Consider the following 25,381-nt stretch of genomic DNA (forward strand, 5'->3'; position numbering starts at 1 on the left):
GTTTCATAGTCACACATTCAAGAAAGGAAAATCCTAATTCATTCTCTTGTCTCTCACTCTCACTACCGAATACAGGGGAGAGAAGTTTCTCACTGTTAACTGTTTACAACACATCCAATCCTCAAGGGCCTAACAATTGTACATGTTCTGGCCTCTTGGGCCTCAGAACAAAACACAGAAGTAAAGGTTGTTGCTTCCTGCACCATAAAATTGCCTCCTGCACCTTTTTTTCCTGGATTGGTCAATCTGAAATGTAAAATTGGTTACACCTTTCGGCTTCTAGTATGACCAATCCAAAAGATAAAAAAATCCTGAAAGATGTGGGAAGCAATATTAGAGTGCAGGAAGCTAACAACCTAAAAACATATAACACTCTCAACACTATTTGGCTCCTTCCGCTTTGAGCCTAGGAAAATAATTTTTTTAACACCTAACCCAATTTTTACTAACCCACATCTACAAGACTATAATAGTTTATAGAAAGTTTTTCTTTTTTGGAAATGGCACCGAATTTAAATTTCATTTCAATGTTTCTCATGTCTATGTTGATCATTAAATAAAATACATATTGTCATTTTCTAAGTTTTACATGAGCAACACAATCGGAAGAGGTTTTATCTTGAAAAGATAAAAAATAAGTTTTTTGTTCAATATGATAAAAATTTGTTTTATTCTATTTTTTATTCATTTTGTTTCCTTCGCTTAAGTAATTGTAAAGGAATTTTTTTGCAAACTAAGCAATAATGTATTCGTGTGTATTCCTCTACATGTGAACATAAAATTGTGTAAAACCTCATCCTACTGCTTAGAATTATAAGCATCTATCACTTTATTCCTTAAATTTATAAAAAATTATTTTAGTTCCTAACTATAAAATGGCATTTACATTTATCATTTTGGGTACAAAAATAGTAGAAGAATATTAAGTGAAAAATGACTAAAATAAATTATTTTAAGCAACGTTAGGGGCTAAAGCAAATAGAGTTAATGGGTCCAAAAGCTCAAACCATCATTCCTCTCCTCATTATATTGAACCCAAACTACTATAGTTCAAATGAAGCAGGCAAGCCTGGGAGACCATAATAGCGTGGAAAAGTAATATTGTCAATTAGATTTATTAGTTTTATAAATTCATGGCTAAGATTTTTTTATTTTCTGATTTTTTTTCTTTTGTTCCCTAAATTTCCTAATGTATCCCTGCATCTTCCCCTCCCCGTACAGGTACAGGGACACCTGCATTTGCGGTGCAGCAGCAAGGATTTTGCAAATAAAAAGAAACTCCACTCTAATTTGCATCTCATCATACACACAAAAAAAAACTCTAGTTCGTTCACACTTCAATGCACATAATCAAATCACCAAATCGTTAAAGAAAAACACCAATGACATAGAAGCAGCTGCCACTTTCTAACTGTTATGAAGAGAAGAAGAGATAGAAGCCATGAAACTCTAATGACATCATATTTGACAAAAAATCCCCAGTATGTTCTAACTAATCATTTTCCACTAGTCAAAAGAAAAAAGAAATAAAGTATCAAAATCTACTATCTAGTTGGTTCAACAACATTTGAGAGTCATCATCCATGTTTTCACTGTCAACAGCATCATCAGTTCTATCAGTTATATCAATCTTGCTTTGCAATTCACCATTGTCAATGGTACAATCAGGTGAGCCAATGATAGATGCATAAACTTTAATTTTACTAAATTTTGACTGCCTCAGCAGTCCAATTAAAACCTCAGCACTTTCCATGTCATTTTGCTCCTGACAAAGCTCAAGGAATGCAGACAAGTATGAGGGCTTTGGTCTCCAACTCTTTGAACCACCAGCAACCATAAATGCTTCTTTCAAGCAGGACAGGGCTTCAGAAATCCTCTTATCTGCAATGTGGCCCTCAGAAAGAATCTCCCATGTATTTGAATTTGGAATGCAGCCATCATTTGATATCTGCTCAAAGAAACTCAAAGCTTTATCTGTGTCATCTTTCTTAACATACCAGCCCATGAGAAGGTTTCCAATTCTAGGATCATAACTTGACTTTACTGAAATCCATTCCTCATATAGTTTTTCTGCACCCTCGATATCATCCAATTTAACCAGAGAAGAAATAATAGCATGGTATCCCAAGTTTGGTATTCTTGGAAAAATTGATTTGTAAGTATTCCACACACGATAGACTTCGTCTTTCTTTCCAACACTTCCATATAAACTCAGGAGATAATGAAAAGGTATTCTATCTCGACCTTTAATTCTACCCTCAACCTTTCTTAAGCACTTTTCTGCCTTTTCATTCTGATTCATCCTAATGTACATCGAAGCCAATGTGCTGAATGTAGACCAGTTAGGGACAATGGTAGGATCCCTTTCCATTTGTTCAAACACTTGTTCCATCTTTTCGACTGATCCTTGAGATCCACACGAAGATAACCAGATATTATATGTATAGATGTCTAGCTGAATGTTCTTTTCCATCATTTCAGAAGCCAGCATATCAACTTTAGCATATTCATTAAGGTTCATGTACAGAGTCATCATTACATTAATTGGTAGGGCATGTATTACATACCCTTTACTCCTCATAGTATCAAATAAAGATTCTGCCTTCTCCTTCGATCTAGAATGCACGTATACATTCAACAGGGCACCATAAGTCCTCTTATCTTTTAACTTATCTTCCAGACTCAGAAAGAATGCTTCTGCACTAGAAACTCCACGAACTTTTGCAATTAAATCTAACTGAATTGCTGCATCACTCTCGGAAACTCTAAACCGCTCTGGTCTATTGTTCATCCAATCATATACCTGAAACATTTTCTCATTGCTTTCAAAAAATTGTGCATGGCTGATAAAGACATTTGAAGCAAATAAGTGAACATAATCAGAAATGGTAATTGATTTCATAATTCATAATTCCATACATTCCAAAGGAAGCAAGCCATTAAATATAGTGGCCCAAAAAATGGTTTTCCAGATTATTCAAATTTTACTGACAGTGTTTGCAAATCTAGAATTAACAACTAAAAATGTTATTACAGATTATGTTATTGTATACGTTCATTTATCCCATAAAACCAAGTGCCTTAAATAAATAATAAAGAAAGAACATTTCTGATATAGCTTCTATGGAATCAATCAGGTCTTGTAGTGTCATATAGCTCACCTCTACTCCTTTCCCTGGACTATCTTTTGAAGCATGCTACACTTTTCTGACAATGCCAAAGGGGGCAAAGCAATCTTTGTTTCCTCAGAGTGAATGATAGTCCAATGATGTAAAAACATATATATAGTTCCTCCACGCCATTGACAAAATAGAATTCTAGCTAAGAATATTCTGTTGCAGTTATTAGAAAATATGGGAAAGACAGCAGGGAAAAGGTTGAGCAGGGGGGGTGGGGGCAAGGGGATTTGCTAAATTTGTGGCATAGAAATTGGACTTTCCTTGCATCCAGTAAGATAAAATTACAAAGGATAGACGGTAGGCAAAAGTTTCTTCAGGAAATCTATTTTCTTTTATAAACTGTTGTGGAAGAAGGAAACCTCATTTCACAGATTTCAGTTTCCTGCTAATGCTCTGATATACCATGGAAAGCTTATGTGAGAAGGAATAAGAAGCATACCCAGACTCAGTAGGCCTGCATTATTAATGTTTGTATAGCATTTATGTCTTTAGGAGGTTACGGATCTGAATTAGTATGTCTTTAGGAAGTCATGGAATTGTGTAACAATTGTTGTGGTATTTTATATTCCAACTTGAATCACATGCAAAACTTAAATCAAATGGCAATGCTGTATAGCAAAATCCACTATCATGAACAAATAGCAATGCTATATACTTCAACTCAGGTGCTATTTAAAGCTGGCTATCAACTACTGAACATGAAGAATGCAGCCTATTTACACGCAAATCTGTATAATATACTCATGTCATGTCACAATGAAAAACCAGAAATGAATCAAGCTGTTAATCACCCTCAAGGACCAGAATTTTCCTAAAAAGAAGAACGTCATCTAAATTCTAAACTAGCAAGGTCCAAAGAAAATCAAACTTCTTAACACAGAAAAGGAAAAAATCCTTGAATATTAACCATTCATAAAGCCTACTGAAACAAACCCAAACACCCAACATTCAACCCTCCCACCACTCAGTAATTGATCATATTAGCTTAGCAGTTAGCACAAATTAATTCGTAGAAGCTCTCTTCATTTAGCTTCTCCAAAAGGTGTTTTTTCACCTATGCACATGGTTTTAAATTGGGGTTTGCAACGTCAAGGTATTTTGACACTCCACAATCGCATCACGACTGCAATTGCGGCCGCATGAGCCGCATTTTCCCATGATATGTGAGTGCGTTTGGATAGAGGATTTTAACTGAGGAAAGTAATTTATCAAAGAATTTGAATTTCTGTAATTTAGAATTTTTTGGATACTTTTTATGAAGAATTTAAAATTTTGGAATTTTAAAACAGAATTTTAAACAACTAAAAATCTAGAATTTCAATTTCCTTCTAAAAGGTGAGAAATTGAAATTCTCTTCTTACAGTCTTCTCCAAGAAACACCTGAGGTCCTAAAATATCGGTGTGAGCATGAAGGAAAACGTATAATTAACACACCAATTATATTTTTTCTTTTTTTTTTTCATTCTCATAATTTTAACTTTTTTTTATCCAAACACAAAATTTTGAAAATAAAAGAATTTTAATTGAAGTATTTGAAATTCTTAAAATTTAAAATTTTTCAAAATTTTAAATTTCTCCATCCAAACACACATGCTAGAGCTAAATAAATTAACTTATTGGAGAAGTTAATTAATCTATCCTTCTTATTTTGTTCTCCTAAAAAAGTACCTATAGAGAAAAGTTTATCCAAAAACAGACAGATATATATATCAAACATTCCATCAGAAAAAGCAAAAACACACAAAGAAAGAGACCCAAATGAAAAGAAGAAGAAAAAGGTTTTAAAGATAGAATTTTGACCTCGAGGGCTCTTGGAAATCTCTTGTACTTCCTCAACTCTTTAACGACTCTTGAAAGCTCCCACTTCGTGAGGTGCCTCCCTTCGTTCTCCCACTGGTTGAGCACCTCTGCGGACCCCACTTGGGGGTTTTGGTTGAGAGATATCCTGCGGTAGACGTCGTTCCAGCGCACGATGGGGCGGCGCTCGTAGTCGACGGTGCCGTAGCTGTGGATGTTGGAGATGGAGCACGTGACCACCGAGAGGCGAGGGTGGAAGCACGTGTGAGCATGGGTGAGAGTGGTGGAGGAAGAAGAAGAGTGGTTGAAGTGGAGTGAGGAGGAATGGGAGAGGGAAGATGAGAAAGAGAGAGAAAGGAGGGTTTGGTTATGAGGAGAGGATTGAATTTGAAGGAGACTCATCTTAGTTCTCTAAGGGGTAGTGTGATAGTAGATAGCAGCAACTAAGTTTGAAGATAAATAGGTTAAGGGGTGAAAAAAAATCATCATTCTAGCAACTAAATGCTTAAATTGATGATAAATTAGTAAATGAAACTTTTTAAAGTTAAAAGTATAATCATTACGCCACTTATTAAGTTTATTATATCATTTGCAAAACTAATCGAAAAATGAGTTGAAAGTTGAAAAGTGAGTTGAAAAATAAAAAAATAAATTGATAATTAAGAGTTAAAAAATTAGTTTATTAAATGAGAAGTATTTAGTTGAAAGTGTAAAATAATTAAAAAGATAATATTATAATTTATTTAAAAAATATAACAATGAAAATAAATAAATATATCAAGGATAAAAATTAAAAATAATATAAAGAACTAGAAGACTTTTTAAAAAACATTAAAATTAAATGGCTGAGATTAAATAACTATAGTTTGGTTTTGGAAACAGTTATTCAATTTTATATTGTTTTTTAGTGCACAGATTGTAGGATGTATCTAAATTGTACAAGTGAAAACTAATAATGAATAAAAGAATATTTACTTCAAAGTAGATTATATTTCTTTATTTCTCTTTCCCTCCAAGATATTATTACTTTAGTTTGTAATCTCTTTTTTCTCATAAAAAAAATTATTTATCTTTAATTCTTTAAATCAATACATTTTTTAGTCATATATTGTTTCTAAACCGATTTTTTTTTTTAATTTAAGATACCCATTAATCAAGTTTTTTTCTAAATCCATACACATTTAGTGTAAAATATGTTATTTGAGAGAGACAAAACTATATTTTTCTTTGTTTTTGTTCAATATTTTTTATGAAATTATTTTTCAATTGAATAAATATTTAAATTAAAAATAAGAATATATTAATCAATAATTTAAAATATTTAATATTTCTATTAATAACATGATAACATTAGATATATGGAATAACTCTTAACGCCCACTGTATTTTTTTAAGATAAAGAATTGAATACGATATCATAAATTTACAACATTCAATCATTCTACTCAATACTTAAACATCCTTGATACTTATTGCATGTTTAATTTTGACTAATTGTGCTCAAAATATTTTTTTTTTATTGTAATGGACTGAATTTATATTGTGAATCAGTGAGGATGGGAACATGGTGGGTATACCCAACCCCTAACGGAGACGGGTGGGAATGTGGTGTTAGCACAAGAAATGACATGTCCATCGACACCTATGCTCTATTGTCATGTTCATAACTTATACATTTTTTTGTTTTTACATATTTTTGTATTAAATAATTATATATTTAGATAAAATTAAAATACACTTTTATAAGTCTCATTCTATTTTCTATTTTAATTATATTTTCTAAATTTAAACAAAATTCACTTTGATCCGTTAGGATGTTTTTATTAAATCAATTTATCATATATTATATTAATATATACAAAACAGTTTAAAAGTATAAACATTATCATAGTTATTGATCTATACTGTATTTGAACTCCATCTATGGCTACTTCTATTTTGTATGGTATCATGTTTTCTAATATTGCACCAAAAAAAAAAATGGTCTTCTAATATACAAATTCACATTGTCTTTGCCCCTACCCAAAGGTTTTCATCTTATTGTTGTCTGACCACAAAAAAATATATATATATATTTTAGACTTTTGTAAACAATATACTCACCACTTAAAACATTGATTCCTTATTAATGATGGCATTAATAATTCGAATATATATTATACTATTTATTTGCCTATAAAACGTGCGAAAGCGCAGGTATCATGCCAGTTAACCGAAGATTCTGCTCTAGCAAACAGTATACACCAATTACCAGAATTGAGCCAAAAAGTTTTCCAGCATAAATGAAGTTAATCCCAAACCAGATTGTTGAACCGAATATTCTATATGAAATTAAAAAATCAGACATAGCAACATCCGAGAATCAATGTTTGAAATGCTACAAGAAAAGCTATTGTACCCATATGCACATTCTAATTAATACTGAAGACACGGGACTGTTAGTAGGGGTCACAATACCAACTTTCACTTCCTCCCCACTCCTTACTCATTGGTAACTAAGAAAAAAGGGCGGCAAAGGATACCCACACCCTTCAAACCTGATGATTTCAAATAGACTATCATACCAGACACAGCATTATGGGCAGCCAGGCCAATTTTGGCTGAAAATATTCTGGTTTTCTAAATTTCCATGAACATACACTTTGGGCTCTTTAACCTGCAAAGGGTCAAAACATAGATCAATACTTTTGGAATGAACAAAGCATTCGTTGTTTGAGCTGGTTGGGAATACTAATAGCAATTACCAACCAGTAAAATTGGTGGATAGCCAGGTTTCAGGCGGACTCTTGAGAACCCATCTTCAGTAAATAGGCACTTGAATCCATTGATCGCAGGATGTTCACTGTTAAAGATCAACAAGGAGGTCAGATAAAGGGGGAAATTTCTTGCAATTAGTCAGTGTTGACATGTGAAAAATCATATATAAACTTCCAATTCAATATCTCCAAACATTCATTTCCTCTCTCTCTCTCACACATTCTACACATGCAAGCACAGAAAGATGACAGAAGTCAAACAAAATTTATTCATCCAAGTGCCAAATTGTTAAATATTATGGCGGTTAGAGATGTAATATAAAATCATCATGCGTCTTACTTGAATAGCTCAAGCTTTTGGGACAGTAGGTCCATTACATGCTAACAAAGATTCTATGACTTAGTGTTCTAGATTTCAATCTGAGCTGCCCCTATTCTTGTAATAAAAAGTCAAATTTCAGCACGAGGTTTTTTTTGCTCAGCAAAAAATAGATAGTATATTAATTGAGTATCAGAGGTACTATTTTCAAGTTTTACATTTTACATTAGGAGTTCATGGACCATTGGTTCGATTATCAGACTTATGTAGACTTGATAAGAACCAGAAGTCAATAATACAAATGACCTGTATTCTGCATATAAGTACCGAACAATCCTCAGCTAGTATACAAAACCCAATCTAAGATTACTCACCCAATGGTTGTGACTTATCCCAAAGTCCTTTTCTAAGCTTCGTAGATCTGCACAAGGTTGGTAGGCTTGCACACTATCCACGCTTCAAGCCATAAGGGATTTTGCATTAATGGGTGTAATTGAGATGTAATGTAAAACTATTCATGTGTCTTCACTTAAAACTAAAGCTTTTAGGATAGTTGGTTCATGGCAATGACCATTATGCACACAACACATGCTGATGCAGTCCTTGCCAACAACACATACTCTTCAAGGGTGGATCTAATGTACGAAGCTTATCAATTTTATTTCACACACTTACTCACTTGACTATACCAACCCTTTCTGTCAACAATTTGTAGGATCTCTCATCATAAACATAGCATGTGCTATACCATTTATATGTTTGTGACACAAAGTACTGGAAATAACACTAGCAATATGTTAATGGATAACTCACTTTATAAGAAAAGTAAAATTTCTCTGATGAAATTCTTGCAAGCTAATTTGTTCTTCTTTAGAATACCTGCGCCAGAGAATAGTAGATAAGTAACTTGTAGTCAGAAAAATAGTGGAAAGCAGCATAGTCTGGTCGTTGAAAATTGCAAGCAATGAATGCAGAAATAATGAGAAGTATACTGCTAATACCTCGTTAACACTTAAATCTTCCCCATAACATGCTATCTCATTCTTATTTAATCATTTGTATATGTAGTTTTTCCACAATTTTTCCATGTGGACATCACAGACCATGTAGCAAATCCAGTATTGAACTTGCTACAGCAACAAATGGTATAGAAGACACTTACAAGTTGATGTTTAAAAATGTAAGGTGCTAACTAATATGGTGAGCATCAGGAAAATAGATCAAGGTTTATTGTTTGTTTATTAGTGCAATAAGAAACACATTCACTAACCCTAAATAGCTCCAGCTCCTTGTCACTCTAAATAGAAAAGCTGGACTTGAGAAAGCAGATTACATACTTCAGCAACATTATCAAGGCCTCCACTACCTGCCTTCCCAACAGGAAGGTATCTATGTCATACCGAATTACAGTTTACTGTGGAAATATAAAATCAAATAAACAAATACACTCTCCATTATTTGAAGGAGGGAACCAAAAAATGTGAATGTGCAAGTCAAAGAATTCGATGAAGTTTTTCTTTGCATCAATTTATTACTCAGCCAAAGAAGCGATTCTGATGATAACTTTGAAAACATAACTTCTGAAAACAAATATAGTTGATCTCATTCCAAGTAAGACAATGAAATTAGAGAACCGTAACTATCTGTGGATACTGAATCATAGATAAAGGCTCAGAAAGGCATGCCTTCATTGATCCATAAAAATGAGATTTAGTCAAAGAAAGGTTTGTTTGGATGCATGCAATTAACAACTTGATGCATCATTCGTACACTGCAAAATATACCTCCATGGGAACTCACTTTCACAAAAGCGAGATATTCCATTCATGGCAGAAAATGTATCAATGTGCACCCACCGTTCATCAGTATCATTATGAAAGCCTGCAACAATTAAAAAATCAAAACAAAGACAACAAAAGTAATGACAAGGGGCAGTATCAAAAAGATCAAAACAAAAAACTTGTTACATTACTATCTTCTTTAGTGGTCAATTTTTTATCTTTTATTGAAATTTCCTTCTTTTTATAATTTAAATGAGGGGGTTTTTTGGATTGGAGTTGTTTTAGGTCTCAATGACTGCTCATTTGATTTCTAATTCAGATGAAAGGAATTCTGAGCAAGAAAAGCAATTGTACGAATCAAAACAAATCCTGTTACATCAACCAAACACCAAAGAAAACTCTTCCTTAATACCACAGTAGCCATAAGCACAATCCTTTATCTTTTCCGAAAATTGACCAATTGTTCATGGAGAGAGATAACAAAAGCATATGCCCATAAATGTGTTTCAACTACACCACAGACTCCATATTTATATAATAAATGTAATAATAAAAAAGATACAATCTTTCTAGTTGCCATTGAATGGACAAAGAATAATAAATGTTCCTAACACAACCCGTTAAAGCTAGGGCATTAGCTCATATGTGACCAGAGCTAGTTTACAAAGATAACAAGTAACAACTTGTCCAAGTTCCACTCAAAAGATTTGGTAAGCATTTGGATTGACAAAACAAGTTATGATGTCTCCAGAATGGATCTTTTCTGATAGAGTGACAATCTACATCATTGTGCTTGGTCATCCCCTAGAAAACAGGATTGGAGACAATATGGTGCATCTTGGTTATCACAATAAGTATGAGTATCACAAACACTACCTTTGTATTGTCCTTGAGAAAATCAGAAGGACCAGTACCAACCAGTACTGCATATTGGTCCATGCATAATTTAGCCAAAAAATAACTCATCAGCTCTATACACCAAAGGGAAAGCTTTGGCATATTTATTATGACTATGACATGCTGATTTTTTTGCTCAAACCACTGCCCGAAGAATAATGTAGTTTATTCTAGAAATCCTTTTGAGTATTGAGATATATTTTTGGAATGTGAATAAGCGATTCAGAGAATGTCATGCAACACATCATTTAATAAAGCACCCGAAAGTCACAAATCATTTAATTTAATCCAGAATGTCATACAATATGAACACTCAGATAGCACGCATGGAAATAATTTTTAGAACAATAAACCATGACCAAAATATCAAGCTCAGTACTGACCCATATTTAAAATTGATGTTTAGTAATTCATCAGAGGATCCGACAGTATTACCAATTTTTAACAGAACTTGCCACTGTTGATTATGAAAAATAGAAACAGCAACTCCAATATTTTACCAAATTATGGGACAAACAAGGAGCAGTTTCTCTCAAGGAAAATTCTAGCAAAATACTTTGCAGCCAATGCATGGATATTTCAGGACTCATGTACTCACCAATTCCATGCAATTCTTTTAAGGCATGCCCACTAGGATAGTTCCAGTATGATGCCATGAAACTTGTGATGGTGCCTGCAAGACTGCAAGATAGAGACTAAGTACAAAAAAAGAAGGATGTATTCATCACAATGTAACAAAATGACTGGTGAACCAACCTCATTAAAAGTAATCCCAACAAAATGAGGAAAAGCAAGTTCCAAATCATCTTTTTCTTATTGTTGTAACTGAAACATTTCAGGATGCATATTACTGAATGTTAGTAACTTAAAAGGAAAACAGATATAATTCTTCAAAGAGGGAAACATCAGAAATTTTCATATCTCTGCTCAGATTGTAAATACAGTTCAGTTCAATCATCACTCTTGAAATTTTTGGCATTCAATTCACAAGTCACAGTAGCTTCAACTTCAACAGTTTGTGTCTTGCATGGAGAAATTGAGCAGCTGTGCTGCATTCGTAGCTTTCTCTTTTCTATTCTCGATTGGTTTTAGATTTCTAGTTTAGATGGATCTATTGTAGTCATTATTCCATTGTTTTTATATCTAGGTAACTTTTTCCTCTATCAAAATGGCTAGATGACAATGATCATAATAATGTACCCATACTATATTGCCTCACCACCCAGTAGGTTAAGGGTTGTTTTCTGTTGTCATATTGAATTTAAAACTAAATTACCAATAAGCAAAATGAAATTTCATGTAAATGACCTCAAACCACCTAATGCTATGAATGCCATCAAAATGTCAAATACCTTTGGATCATGCAATGAAGAAAACTGTCTTGTCGCATTCACTTGGTGACTAACAAAATGAATAGAACAGCCATATTGTATTATTAGAGCACAACCTATATTGTATTATTGGAGCACTAAATTAAGCCCAGTTCAGAAGAACCAATATATACAGAAGACTGAGGAAGATGCTTTGTATATTGAACTAACTTGCTCCAATATATTTTAGCAACTGCAAGTTATTCAATTTTTTGAGCTACAAAGGATGATGAAGAAAACATTGCTTCTCGACTCAGAATTTACATAATTTAAACAATTGCATGATCCTTGATAAACCACGCAACAACCTTACATGAACATCCTTAAGGCAAAATTCAAGTTTGTCTGAAATAAAGCAGGGGCAACTGCCACTCAGGTGCTCATAATCAAGTATTGTCATTTGAGAGCAAAACTTAATCCCTTGGTCTAATGAGCTTCCTGACAGGTTACACAGTTTCATCATTCTTGAAGCCAAAACATAGGTTGACAAACATTAAAAAAGTTACAAATGTGGTTCATAATCCAAAAACAAATGAGAAAGAATGCATACTAATGCCATAGAAACAAGGAAAGGAATGTGCACATTCATTCGTATTTCAAAATCTCAACTACTTGCTTTCCCATAATATCCATTTTCAGTTGTATTTTAGTATATAAGATTACACAATGCAATAATTTCAGAAAATACAAATGGAACCCAATTAGTTTTGACAGACCTACACAATACTCATTAGGAGAACTTACATTCTGTTAGAAGCAATTGAAGCAGACAAGTTAAATATTGGAACTGAACTTATGATAAAACGAAGCTCCTGCAATATCAATCAGAATAATACTAACTACATATTTCAATTTGAAGACAGACACAAATTAAGCAATGGATTTCAGATTATAATTGAAATACCTTGTGGGGAAGCTTAGAATAAAGCAAAATGAAGGCAAGAACTGGAAAAGTGAAAGATCGTACCCTTCTGTCTACAAAAAGGCCAAACTGCAAAGAAGACAGCAAGTCAATTATCAAGTAACTGAAGTTAGGATGAAAAGGAGGCTTCCTTCTTTTTCTTTTCCCAGTTCTTTTCCTTTACTTATTTTATTTTTTTCCGTTCGAGGAAGGTAGAAACAGTGACATATACTGTAGGGCATGTGATGTGGATCAATTCACCTAAAGAACTCTTCTAAGGCAAGAGTACTCCTCTGGTTGAGTTTAAAAATATTCTCTAAAGAAAAGAAAATTTAAATATTGTAGTATAATGAAGTCCAAATAAAATAAGAAACTCAAAAGATGTTTATAACCCAAAGATTATGAAAATCCCAGTTTAATATAAAATCCTAGCTAGATCCTAATTAGATAGTATTAATTTTCTTAAATGTTAAATCCTAATCAAATTAAATTAAACAGGAAATTTTGGCATGACAATATTTTCTTAAGAACATATAACGAAGAATAAAATCCCTATAAAAGTAAGACATCTCTCAAATAAATGGAAATTCAAAACTTTATGAGAATAACAAAAAAAATTGTAAATAACAAAACAATCCTTAATGCTGCTTCATTGTGCATCAGTATGCTAATTGTTAAATAATTAAAAGCATTTTCCTTTACACCTGAGATCCTAATAACAGGAATGAAATGTTAAGCCAATAATGTGAATGAAATAACTCAAAAATTTTAATTGTCATGGGTATATAATTCTCCTAATCTAAAATAATTTCTTTCTTTCCTTCTTTAAAAAATATTTATGATACTGTTAGGAACCAAGAATTGAAATGAGAAAGAAAATAAAAGATTTTATTAACTAGTAAGAAAAGAACAGAAAATAGGAGAAAACTCTCCTCCAACGGTTTCCCCTTCACAAAGGATTTCTCCTTTCACAAAGAACTATGCTCAATTTACAAATGATAAGATCTCCCTCTCTCCTATCCTTCTTCCTCTATTTATATCTAATAAACCCCTCTAACTAACTAACTAACTCATTAGTAGTCTAACTATATTTACTAACTCTTCCTTCTCCTTATATCCTAACAATACACTCCTCCTAAAAATCAACCTTGTCCTCAAGGTGGGAATCTGAAAACTGGAATTGCACACTTAAACTTCCTAAAGTTTTGTCTGATTGTTGGAAGACAACTGCACCCCTTGTAGCTTAACTGGGAACGACCCACTGCCCCTGCATGCAAACTGAGGTCTGGTGGCTTCGGTGGTGGGAGGGACAAGGGTGGACTCCATATAACTTTAACCAGCTTGACTGGCTAAGTACATTCCTTCTGCCTTAGCTCCATGGCTAAGCTGTCAGCCATAGATGCAACAAAATTTAATGCTAAAGGCTCACCCAACAAGTTGACATTCCAAGATTCCAGCACCATTGTTGTTCCAACCACCTTCATGAATGATTTTCGTTTCACCATAACAATCTTTTTATGGAAATCTGAATCTTGAAAACAATGTGGCTTGGTTGGAAATCTTGAACTAATGCTCAATCTACAAATGATAAGATCCCCCTCTCTCCTATCCTTCTTCCTCTATTAATATCTAATAAACCCCTCTAACTAACTAACTCATTAGTAGTCTAACTATATTAAGTAACTCTCCCTTCTCCTTATATCCTAACAGATACATTTTTCAAGGGCAACAGCTACACTAATCATACAACTAGCCCGATCTTCAGTGCAATATACCATGACTATCCACAACCCAAAATCCTATTATCTTTTAAACTGGATTTTCAAGAATATACATGATTAAGTGTATGCATTTTAGATATTTGAACTGGCTGAAAACAAATAGGGAACAAATAGTTTCCAAAGCTAACAGGTAAGAAATATTCAATATTGATTCATAGTTCAAACATAAATTATAGGGAAAATATTAATCTTTAAGTACTACCTTCAGACAGTTCAATTCTAAGGAGAAAACCCAAAATATTTCATATTTAAGTTACAAAATATTAACTAGATCACTGGAAGTGGAAGAAACCACCATGTCAGGCTAGAAATCTACATAAGTAACAATGCAATCGTTAGAGGATATTTGGTAATCCAAGACTTACTAGTGAAAGTGGATATGCAGCAAGTAGTGAACGAGGAAGTGCTGAGGTGAAGTACCAATGGAAAGCATGTGTCTAACAAAAATATTGTCAAGGAACATAATAATTTATCAAATACAAATAGGACAGTGTTATCAAAGGCAACAGACAATATGCAGATTTTAGATGATGTCATCTAAATAAGCTCAGTGTGCCTTGTCCATGGGCAAAACAGAGAAAATTCACAATGATCAATGAAGAATACAAGTATTAGCCACTAAACATACAAACCCTAATCCCAATACACCAAAATCCTCTTGTTGCAGAAATTTACTAATTCCTCTATTTCATATTATGTCTTTTAAGGTAATGCACACTTAAGAAAATTATTAGTTACACAAATTACTATGATAAGAGAACTTTCTTTCAGAAAACTACCCTTATTCAAAGAGTTAGAATGTATTTGTGAATTCATTCAAGTATTTAGGTGAGATACTTATAAATGAGTGTATTGATGGAAAAAAGTAAATAATGCTTTCCTGATTTTCTAAAAGTGACATATTTTGAAGCAAACTAAAATACCCCAAGAGACATATAATATGAGACAAAGGAAGTACAAATCCCTTCGAACAATCCTTCTTGGGTTTGGTCACAAACATGGCTTTCAAAGTCAGCCAGCACAGAATTAGATACAATTTAGTATTCACTTCAAAACAAAGATCTGAGTAATCCCAGGATTTCCAAAAGAAGTAGAAAAGGATTACCACCCAAAGGAACTCCCAAGTATGTGAAGGGGCACCATAAAGTTTCACAACATCCAGAGAAACAATGGAAGAAACAACATAGCTATCCACAATTAAACCAGCCAAATCACTCTTAGAAAAGTTAACCTAAAAATCAAAGATGACTTGCAAAAATTTAATAGAAAGAACATTCCCAAAGGTATCATTATCCTCTAAAAAGAGAACTGTATCATCAGCAAACTTAAGATGAAGACCATAACCTCCTCTAAATGGTAAACCAACTCTAATATCCTGAATGATATCCCTTTCCACAGACAGCAACTGAAAGTATTCAATTCAGAACATCAACCTCTAAAGTGAACAAGAAAGGTGACAAAAGATCTCGTCTCGTAGCTCCCTGCTAAACTAGGGCTTAAGCCTAATCATTCAGTCATATATGAGGTAGCAAACAAAGGCCTGTTTGGTTAAAATGTTATATGCTTTCCCAAATTAATACCTCTATTTTCACTTTGCATCCTGTTTTCAATGATTTATACAAGAAATAGTGAAAATGGGTTTTTGTTCTCTTTTTTCCTGTACAAACAGATGTTTGGAAACAGGAAAGAAAGGGAAAACAAGGTGGGATTTTTGTAATTATTTGTGAAAACAAAAAATGTTTTTCAAACCAAACAGAACCAGAACAAAATTAAAAAATACCCTGGTCATGAAATATGTATAACATGTATTTTCATATTCTACATCTATAAAGTTGTTCAATATAAACTTGGTGAAGGATACTCCCCATTCAGAGCTCTTGTTTAGTACAGAGTTAAACCAAAAGACTTCAAATTCAGGCCACAATAACCTTTTCCACATAATTGAATCAACCAATATGGTTAGACCTGTAATCAGAAGACCAAAATGTTAGAATCAAATTTTAATAATAGCATCCTATCATGCATAAATTTTGATTTTTTTTTATATAACAGATTAAAATTAAAGTAAAAAAGCATATGTCACCAACCTATGCAGAAGAGAGCCATCCCAGTGCAGTGTTTTAGAGCACCCCACACTGAAATTTTTTTTGTCTTCCCTTCAAGAGATGAATTTTATTAGGCACAAAGCATGACCATGTTACCATAAGTATGGAATTTTCAGAATAAATTTCAATATTATAATAATTCAACCAAAATTGCAAGGTCAGAAAAAGAGGATAAGAAAATTCATCAAACAGCACAATTAACTTTAAATGCCAAATATAATAAACATTGTTCTCCAAAGATTGATAACAACACAAGCATAGTTAATGCAATGAAGTTCTATATTTAAATGTTAAATAAAAATAACGCATAGAGTCAATAGGGTCTTACAAATTAGCTTAGAGTCTAACTCAACTTTACAAAACTAACTTGTAAGATGAGGATTGCCCAAGCTTAAGCCATATCTTTAGTCAATGTGAGACTAAGCAAATCCCCACGACGCCACAATTAAGGTAGCCCAAAGAGGCCAGGCCACAATTAAGGCAGGTGATGAGTGGCCACAATTAAGGCAGTTATCCAACACACTCCACACGCCCAAGATTGGACATCTAGAGCATGGACAAATGCAAGTATCACAATAATAACACCCACTCACACCCAAGACACATCTGGCTGGAGCATGGACAAATGTGGGTTGGCCAAAAATTGGATTTTAGAAAGGACCCGATACAACAACAACAACAACAACAACGTCTTATCCCACTAGGTGGGGTCGGCTACATGGATCAACTTCCGTCATACATGGATTTTAGAAAGGACCCGATACCATCTTATAAATTTATAATTTGGGTTTAAGGCTTAACTCAAACCCACAAAACTGGTTTGTAAAATGAAGATTGCTCAAACTTTATGAGCTCTCTTTAAGTCATTTCTCTAGTCAATGTGAGATTAACACCCCGTCGAGGCTACAATTAAGACAGCCCAAAGAGGCCGCAATTAAGGCAGGCCAAGGGTGACTGAAATTAAGACGGCTTTCCAACATAGGGATTCTATGGTGACCCAATTGAACATTTCAAACACATTTGCCAATCATCCTATAGTCTGAGATAGTGGCAAAGCAACAAAAATTCTCATGAATGCAACAATGAAATTAAGGCAGCTTTCCAGCATAGGGATTCTATGGTGACCCAACTGAACATTTCAAACACATTTGCCAATCATCCTATAGCCTCTGAGATAGTGACAAAGCAACAAAAATTCTCATGAATGCAATAATGAAATTAAGGCGGCTTTCCAACATAGGGATTCTATGTGACCCAATTGAACATTGTAAACACATTTGCCAATCATCCTATAGCCTCTGAGATAGTGACAAAGCAACAAAAATTCTCATGAATGCAATAATAACCAACTCAGAAATTGGAAGCCTTTAAATTGAAATATTTGATAAGATAAAAGTCCAAATCAATTTAATTTAAATTATGCTGGGGAATGATGATATCAATATTAGAGCTGTTGCCAGGACAGATCAATAGAATTTCTTATCTGATTTTACAGAAAATGTGATCTGCATTTCATTGTCAAGATATTGACATCAGAAGTCCAAAGTTGATATGGAATAAATATATTCCAGTACCAGGAAATACTTGCTCCACTTGTCAAACTTAAAGCATAGCATTATGAAAAGCAAGATAAAGAATAGGATGCAATAGTTTAATAGACATGGAGAGTGGTGTTGGAAAATAAGAAATTCAAGCATCCAACAGAAAATAACAAGAATGGCCAGATTTTTTCCTCTTCTTTTTAAATATATAGAAGAAAGTTTATCAGGAAAACAAGAGCAGGTACAAGTAGGGGGAAGCACCATAACTTGTTAGATATCCTCCAAACCAAATAAATTAAAGAATTGACAAGCTCTCTATCAGTAGCTCAAGGATTTAAGGAGAAAACGAAAAAATGAAAAGCAAGTTACAGAAAAGCACAGCGTACCAAAAGAAGTTGCAGCCCAATGGGGCAAAGAAGTAACAGCATGTCACATCTGAGTACAGCTGTAGCAAAGATCTGATAATCCAAATGTGCAAAGAGATTATTTCAGAAAAGGCAAAGCATATCAAGCATACTACGATATTAAGAATTAAAAGGGCCAACTGATTCCAGAAACCATTCCTTCCTGTCAAACTGTGTGTGTGTGTTTGTGTGTGCAAAAGGATGATATATTTAACTAGTACAAATATTTTTTAAGAAAATCACTTTCATAAAATGATTTCATTTCAAACTTATCGACAACAAATTGACAAAACAATGCTAAAATATGTACCCAAAAAAATCCTACTAAATTCTATGATTTTAAATAAATAATAACATAAAAAATATAAAGAGTAAGTGAGCTATTAATCAAGAATGTTATGCACATTGTAAAATCCCCACATCTAGTTCAAATTTTAAAAAAATATTTCAGGAAGGCTATAGGCCCTGACAATTCAGTATTCTTGTGTTTCAGCTAAAGACATTCTGAGTGAAGGAGGGAGGAGGGTTTTGTTTCGTTATTGAGAATGGAATGTATAGAGAGACATCATCGATCACCCCTTACCATTTGCCCCTCCACTCTAACCACACACCACTGACACTGCACTACTGTCATCACACCACAACCTACACTACTCTAACAACCCTCTTTAGGAGCTCATGAATTTTTCTCACACAGTTGATTAGGAGAAATATATATTCACAAGATATTCTTGCCCTTGCAAGTTTTCAAAAATATCTAAATGCCATGTACAGTCCACTTTTATCACTTATGAAATATTATAAAACTGCGGATAAAATTTATTTTTCCCTCTATACTGGTCAAAATGGACCTAGAACATTTCATTCTCACCTTAATTGTACCTTCACCCCTTTCTTTCTAATTTCCCTTTCCTTTAAAAAAGTTGGGGCTAAGAAGTTGCTTATATTTATATGCTTAAGAAGTTAATTTCAAAATCTCTTTCATTAAATTATAAGCTATTAACTGAACTTTGCAGCATATGCAAAAGGAGGAGTCATTTCGTTGTGCAAGAGACTCCAATCATAGAAATTAAAATCAAGGGCATTGAATTTGTCTCTGAGAACAAAATGACAAACATAGATGCCGATACAGAATTCACATGTGTTATTACACGGGCAACTAGTTCACATTGGCATACACAACACACAATACACATACAAATGAGAATTAAGTTTTGTTAATCTAATTGAATAGGTTCAGAATCAAATATTAAATAAATATCTCTGAAAACATAAAGAAATAGTATCCATGTAACTGGCCCCACCTAATGGAAAAAAGCTTGGTTGTTGTAAACTTGATAATATGAGAAGTTGGACTTTTCTTTTTAAAAATAGCAATTTTACGGTAAAAGACTAGTTTAAAAAACTAATTCTGACACAGAATGCTTAATCACGAAATTCTGGCTTGGCAAAATATGTATATTATATGAAGTGAAAAAAAAAAACATAAGAGCTTATAATATTCAAAAGAAAAATTTTGTATTGAGTTGAACCTGAAATAAAACCACAACATACATACCAGAGAGTTTAGAGCCGCATAAAAACGTCCCTCGAACCAGTATCCATATGCTAAATTCACTGCAAAATAAATCAAGAGAAAGTACAGCACCATGACATTGAGTAGAAGGTTTCACACCGCCATTCATCATTAGAAACAAGAAAAACACTATAAGAAATATTAAGAAGCAAAACAAGCTAGGTAGTTACCAAGGCTCAGAGCAAGAATGTTGGGAAGCGGACGGGTACAATAGAACAGAAAATGAAACTGAGTGGCAGTTAATATCACAAAGAAGGCTTCTACTTGATGTCCAAACTTATTCCTTATCTGCATAGCAAAGATCATTATTAGAATGATAAGAAAAGAAAGTTTATTGCTTACTTATGAAACTTGGAACAATTCTACAATGCTCTCAAATTTGGTGCAGCACCCCTTTAGGTTTTTTTCTCTCTCAATATTTTACCAGTTTTATCCTTTTCCAAAGTTTTAATCAATGGTCAAAGTTTTTCCAATGCCGGCAGGCACGACAAGGTGAAGGAGGCACATGAACCAGTCCTTCGGTGACACCTAGTTTAGCTTTTATAGAGATGAATTAGGACAGCTTGAACAAACACTGATAAAAGATAAGCTGTCTACATAACCAAGATTTTTGCCATTGCTTGAGAAGGTTCAACCACATTTGAGTTCCTCACTAAATTTTCCAATTTACTCCTTTGTTTGATTAATCTCCTTTTCATAGTCATGAAGCTCTGGTGAAGCTTTAGTCTTTAGAGAACATTTTCATAATTTTAAAAATTTTAGTACCACTACCACATGCCAAATAAATTGAGATAAATTATCTCTACTGTTGAATTTTATTTTTTTAATATGATCAACAGTAAAACATCTTTGTGCATCCATGCACCAAATATGCAAGGGTGCATGATAGAAGTCTTGAAACTTGAGCTTTAATTGGATAGGTATAATATCAGAGAGTTGAATAAACACTACTTCATAAATAAGTAAAATAAATAAATAAATTTACTAGCTTATTGATGATCCAAAGGTACATACCTGATGTCGAAAGAATCTTAGCGTGTATAGTACTATGCCCCCTAGGGCCATCCGAACTAGACATCAACAATAAGACATATTAATGTACTTCCCACCACATTCTCAAGTAACAGAAAGCACAGGAGAACGAAAATTGACACCATCATCTTGGTAATTTTGAGCATTTTGACATGGTTCATGACTTTAAACCCAGCTATGAATGGTAGATTATTTGATTTGATTTGATCAGTCAATTCAATTATGTACATATAACACAGACATTTGCCTGTAATGAATGCTTGAGACTAACAGAATGATGCAAAACAACATAGAGACCAATGGCTCAGTGAAACAAGTACATTATCAGAATTAATTTTCGAGCTATTGTTTTCCAGCTAAAGACAGTGTTTTAGACTTTAAACTTCTAGTGTGATTGGTTTCTTTCTGCACAAATTCCCAGGCATCCAAACAAAAAAGTAATAACTAGATACTTCTTGGCATATGTACGTCGGGCTCCTCCCAACAAAAAACCAAACACACATTTGATCATTAGTGCCAGTCTTTTTTTAAATTTAAACCAAAGTAAAGGAGAAATCCAGAGGGGGAAAAGAAAAAGATAAAAACAGCATTCTCTGAAATGAGGAAAACTAAAATAACCAAAAATCAATATGCTCTGATTGTCAAGTATGAAAGAAGGATACATACCTATGAGAAGAGCATAAAACTTTGGCAAATGCAGCAAACTTGCAGTTAACACAAACGGTGATGCAATTATGGACACAAGCAAAGCACCTAAAACAAAATAACAATAACACAATTAGATAACATATAACAATTAACAAAAAGAGAAGTACTACACTAGCACACACCAGCTTATACTGAGGAGGCATGGCCATTGCAAAAAAGCAATCTTAACAATCCAACTGAACATCATCACGGTTAAATTTCCAGCACTAAAAACTAAACAAACTTGAATAACCGTCATAACACATGCTAGTCACAAATCACAATCTCAAAGATTATCAAATGGATTCTTCACATCAGGCACACAAGCAATGCAACTGTATAAACGAGTCTGTAATCCTTATTTGCTTAATTCTTCACAAAGTAAATTATTATTTTCTATAATAAATCACAAAGGTGTGACTAGTGCTAAATATGAAAACATAAACCAACCAAAAAATTCATGAATAAATAAAAGGCTTAAATATGTTTTTCATATAATATACTTTTTTTTTAGTTTACTACCTAAATTTTTTATTTATTTATTTTACCACCTAACATTTTCAAACTTTTACTCTTGGTAATTACCGTTAGTTTAAGTCCGTTAAGTGATGATGTGACACTCTGTTAACTTATCACATTATCAGTTCACCGATGATGTGCTACTGTGTTAATTTGTCACGTGATTACCCAACGGATCAAGGTAAACTGAAAAAGAGATATTAAAAATATGAAAACCATATTTAAGCCTAAATAAAAATACATATTCTGAGGAGAAAAATGGCTACAAAATACAAAAAAACTTACCGAGGAAAGTTCGAGGAACCACCCCAGGAAATTCCAGATGATCATACTATTAACAAAAATATTAAAAAAAAGATCAATTATATACAAAATACAATAAACTACAAATTAACAAAAAAAAATAGCAAAGACACAGTGAACTCACATTGTCTAAGTTCAGCCTGTGATGGAGAATATCGTGCATTGCCTTTAGGAAACACAAATGAATTATAATTTAATAAATAAATAAAAAAACTAATAAAAATAAGCAAAGAGGTCGAAGAAGATGAAGAGAGAGACCTGAACGTTGAAACTCTCTTCGACCTTAGTGTAAGGCACAGTGATTACGTAGACAGCAGCGATTGATCCCAACAGAAAATCGTAACCGTATCGCTGTAGAAAAATCTTCGATTTGGAACTGGAAGCCATTGTTGTGTGGTTTGTTTCAGAGTGGGTGTAGAATGCCAGAGGCGATACAAAAACGAAATGGGCTTCGTGGGCCTTACAGAAGTATTGGGCTTTCATTTCCTAGCCAATTCGGTCATCTTTTTAGACAACTTCTGATACACCCAGTAACTTAGATAAAGTGACAAAAATGTCCTTCATCCTTTCTTTTAAAGCGTTCCAAATTTCCCCCCTGCTACAGTAATCTTTTTCACTTCTCCCTTTGCGTTATCTATGGCACCTCCTTCTCTGTTGTTGGTGCTGCCATCGTGTCACCGCCACTCGTGCTGTCATCGCGCCGCCGCCATAGTCGCCTTGTCATCATTGTTGTCGTAAGTGGCTTTCTCCTCCTTTATCTACACATTCACGATGGGAGGATTAGAGATCCATATAAGATATATGGACTGTCAGTCGATATGTTTCATACATATTACTAATTCATATATTTTATTTAATGTTTTTTTCAATTTGAGTTAAAATACTAATTTTATAATCATTTTAAAATTGTAAATTAAATAATATTTTTGTTTAAAATTTACTTTTGTAATAAGTAAATATTATTGTAATTTTTTGTGTAATTTTAATTGATTAATTATATTTATTTTTGAAGTTGATTTTTATTAAGAATTTAAGTAATTTGTTTATTTTAAAACAAATTTATATATATAATATTGTGATTTAATTATTTTTAAAAAGTATTAGTAAATTACAATTTTTTATATTTGTTATTTTAATTACATAGTTATTGTAATTTTATTTAAGAAGTTTAGTAATTTTGTTATATTTGATATTTTAAAAAGTGTTTTATAAATTTGTTTGATATGATAAATTTCAAATGTTTATTAGTATATATTTGACAATTTAGTATTAAATATTCATATGGAACTATAAAATAAAAAAAATTCATCGGTAAAAAAAATTAAAGTTATTGTGATAGTAATTTGTTGAAAAATGAAAAAGTTATTTGTTAGAAATAAAAACAAAAATTGTAGTTTATTTTTGTCATTACTTTAAGTTTTTATTAGAATTAGTGTTGTCAACTCTATATATTTGGAAAAAAAATCTATATGCATTTATATTAAAGTAATAAAAAAGTTAATGAAAAAATAATAATTTTTTTATGAATTATTAGATTGGGATTGATTGAAGTATTGTTTGAACGCTTACATAAACTATTATTACTCCTTTAATGTGCATATTATGGTTAGAATCAGAGGTTTGGGTCGGGCTTTAGGAAGGGTTATAAGAAGAGCCCTAGGGAGAAAAGTCAGTCGTGATGCAAATGATGCCCCCAACTGCGAAAGCCCACAACATCCATATGTAGGCAATGGGACGTTGCACCTGTTGCTGAGGATGTTCACAATATGGATCATGTGGATGAAGAGGTCCATGAACAGCCTGAAGAAGCAATTATTGATGATGTGACGACTAATGTCAGGGTTTTCTAGGCGGACCCCACAACACATCAGTGTTGCAAGATTATGTTTATCATGTGGCCGCGAATGTTTGAAATTGAGAGGTACTTATAAATTTAAATAAATGTTATTTCTATAAGTAATTGTTATTTTTGCTTAAATGATTTAAATTATCATTTTCAAGAATGTCTTGAGCTGAAATTATTCTCTCATGGAAGAAAGGTTGAAAATTTTGGCAAGCCTACCCCAGAGATCAAAGGCTTAGTGGCTGCCATAGGATTAAGTTCTTTGATTACATGTTCGTTGGACACTAGTGATCTAAGACTTATGTCTACTTTCATGGAGATGTGTCATAAGAAAACCAGTAGTTTCCATTTGTCGGTACGAGAGGTGACTATCACCTTAGATGATGTGGTGTCTTTGTTGCATTTGCCCATTACAGGCGTGTTCCATACTTTGAGCCTTTTCATGTGGACGATGTCGTCTTGCTCTTAGTCGAATTGCTTGAAGTATGTGCTAAAGAGACAAGAACTGAGATAGTACAATGCCATGGGGCATGTGTTCGACTATCCTCTCTGCGAGAAGTATATCAAAGCAAATGTGACACAACATAGTG

At 33.2% G+C, this 25,381-nt stretch overlaps 2 protein-coding genes across 4 annotated transcripts; both read right to left on the reverse strand.

Moving 5' to 3' along the window:
- Window positions 1-1,366: 1,366 nt before the first annotated feature.
- On the reverse strand, window positions 1,367-5,463 carry LOC100780408 (pentatricopeptide repeat-containing protein At1g02150). The gene is made up of 2 exons (XM_003520369.5): window positions 4,980-5,463; window positions 1,367-2,803 (listed from the first exon to the last, which is right to left on the reverse strand). The coding sequence occupies exons 1-2, from the start codon at window positions 5,376-5,378 to the stop codon at window positions 1,535-1,537; spliced, it is 1,668 nt and encodes a 555-aa protein (XP_003520417.1). The 5' UTR covers window positions 5,379-5,463; the 3' UTR covers window positions 1,367-1,534.
- A 1,817-nt stretch (window positions 5,464-7,280) lies between these two features.
- On the reverse strand, window positions 7,281-23,532 carry LOC100786127 (dol-P-Man:Man(7)GlcNAc(2)-PP-Dol alpha-1,6-mannosyltransferase). Of its 3 annotated transcripts, XM_003521008.5 has the most exons (19): window positions 23,207-23,513; window positions 23,073-23,114; window positions 22,931-22,976; window positions 22,106-22,192; window positions 21,422-21,477; window positions 20,578-20,695; window positions 20,390-20,448; window positions 18,814-18,885; window positions 16,869-16,932; window positions 16,643-16,746; window positions 15,147-15,218; window positions 13,004-13,090; window positions 12,844-12,911; window positions 11,486-11,554; window positions 11,328-11,410; window positions 9,836-9,932; window positions 8,865-8,930; window positions 7,725-7,818; window positions 7,281-7,632 (listed from the first exon to the last, which is right to left on the reverse strand). In XM_003521008.5, exons 1-19 carry the CDS (start codon window positions 23,429-23,431, stop codon window positions 7,552-7,554), a joined length of 1,590 nt encoding a protein of 529 aa, XP_003521056.4. In that variant the 5' UTR covers window positions 23,432-23,513; the 3' UTR covers window positions 7,281-7,551. The 3 variants fall into 3 exon arrangements, with proteins under 3 accessions (XP_003521056.4, XP_040869916.1, XP_040869917.1); XM_041013982.1 differs by lacking the exon at window positions 7,281-7,632 and having other exon boundaries at window positions 7,743-7,818; window positions 9,852-9,932; window positions 23,207-23,532; XM_041013983.1 differs by lacking the exons at window positions 7,281-7,632; window positions 7,725-7,818; window positions 8,865-8,930 and adding an exon at window positions 9,326-9,465 and having other exon boundaries at window positions 23,207-23,530.
- Between the last annotated feature and the right edge of the window lie 1,849 nt (window positions 23,533-25,381).

Source organism: Glycine max, chromosome 3 (assembly GCF_000004515.6).
Source record: "Glycine max cultivar Williams 82 chromosome 3, Glycine_max_v4.0, whole genome shotgun sequence".
Taxonomy (NCBI): domain Eukaryota; kingdom Viridiplantae; phylum Streptophyta; class Magnoliopsida; order Fabales; family Fabaceae; genus Glycine; species Glycine max.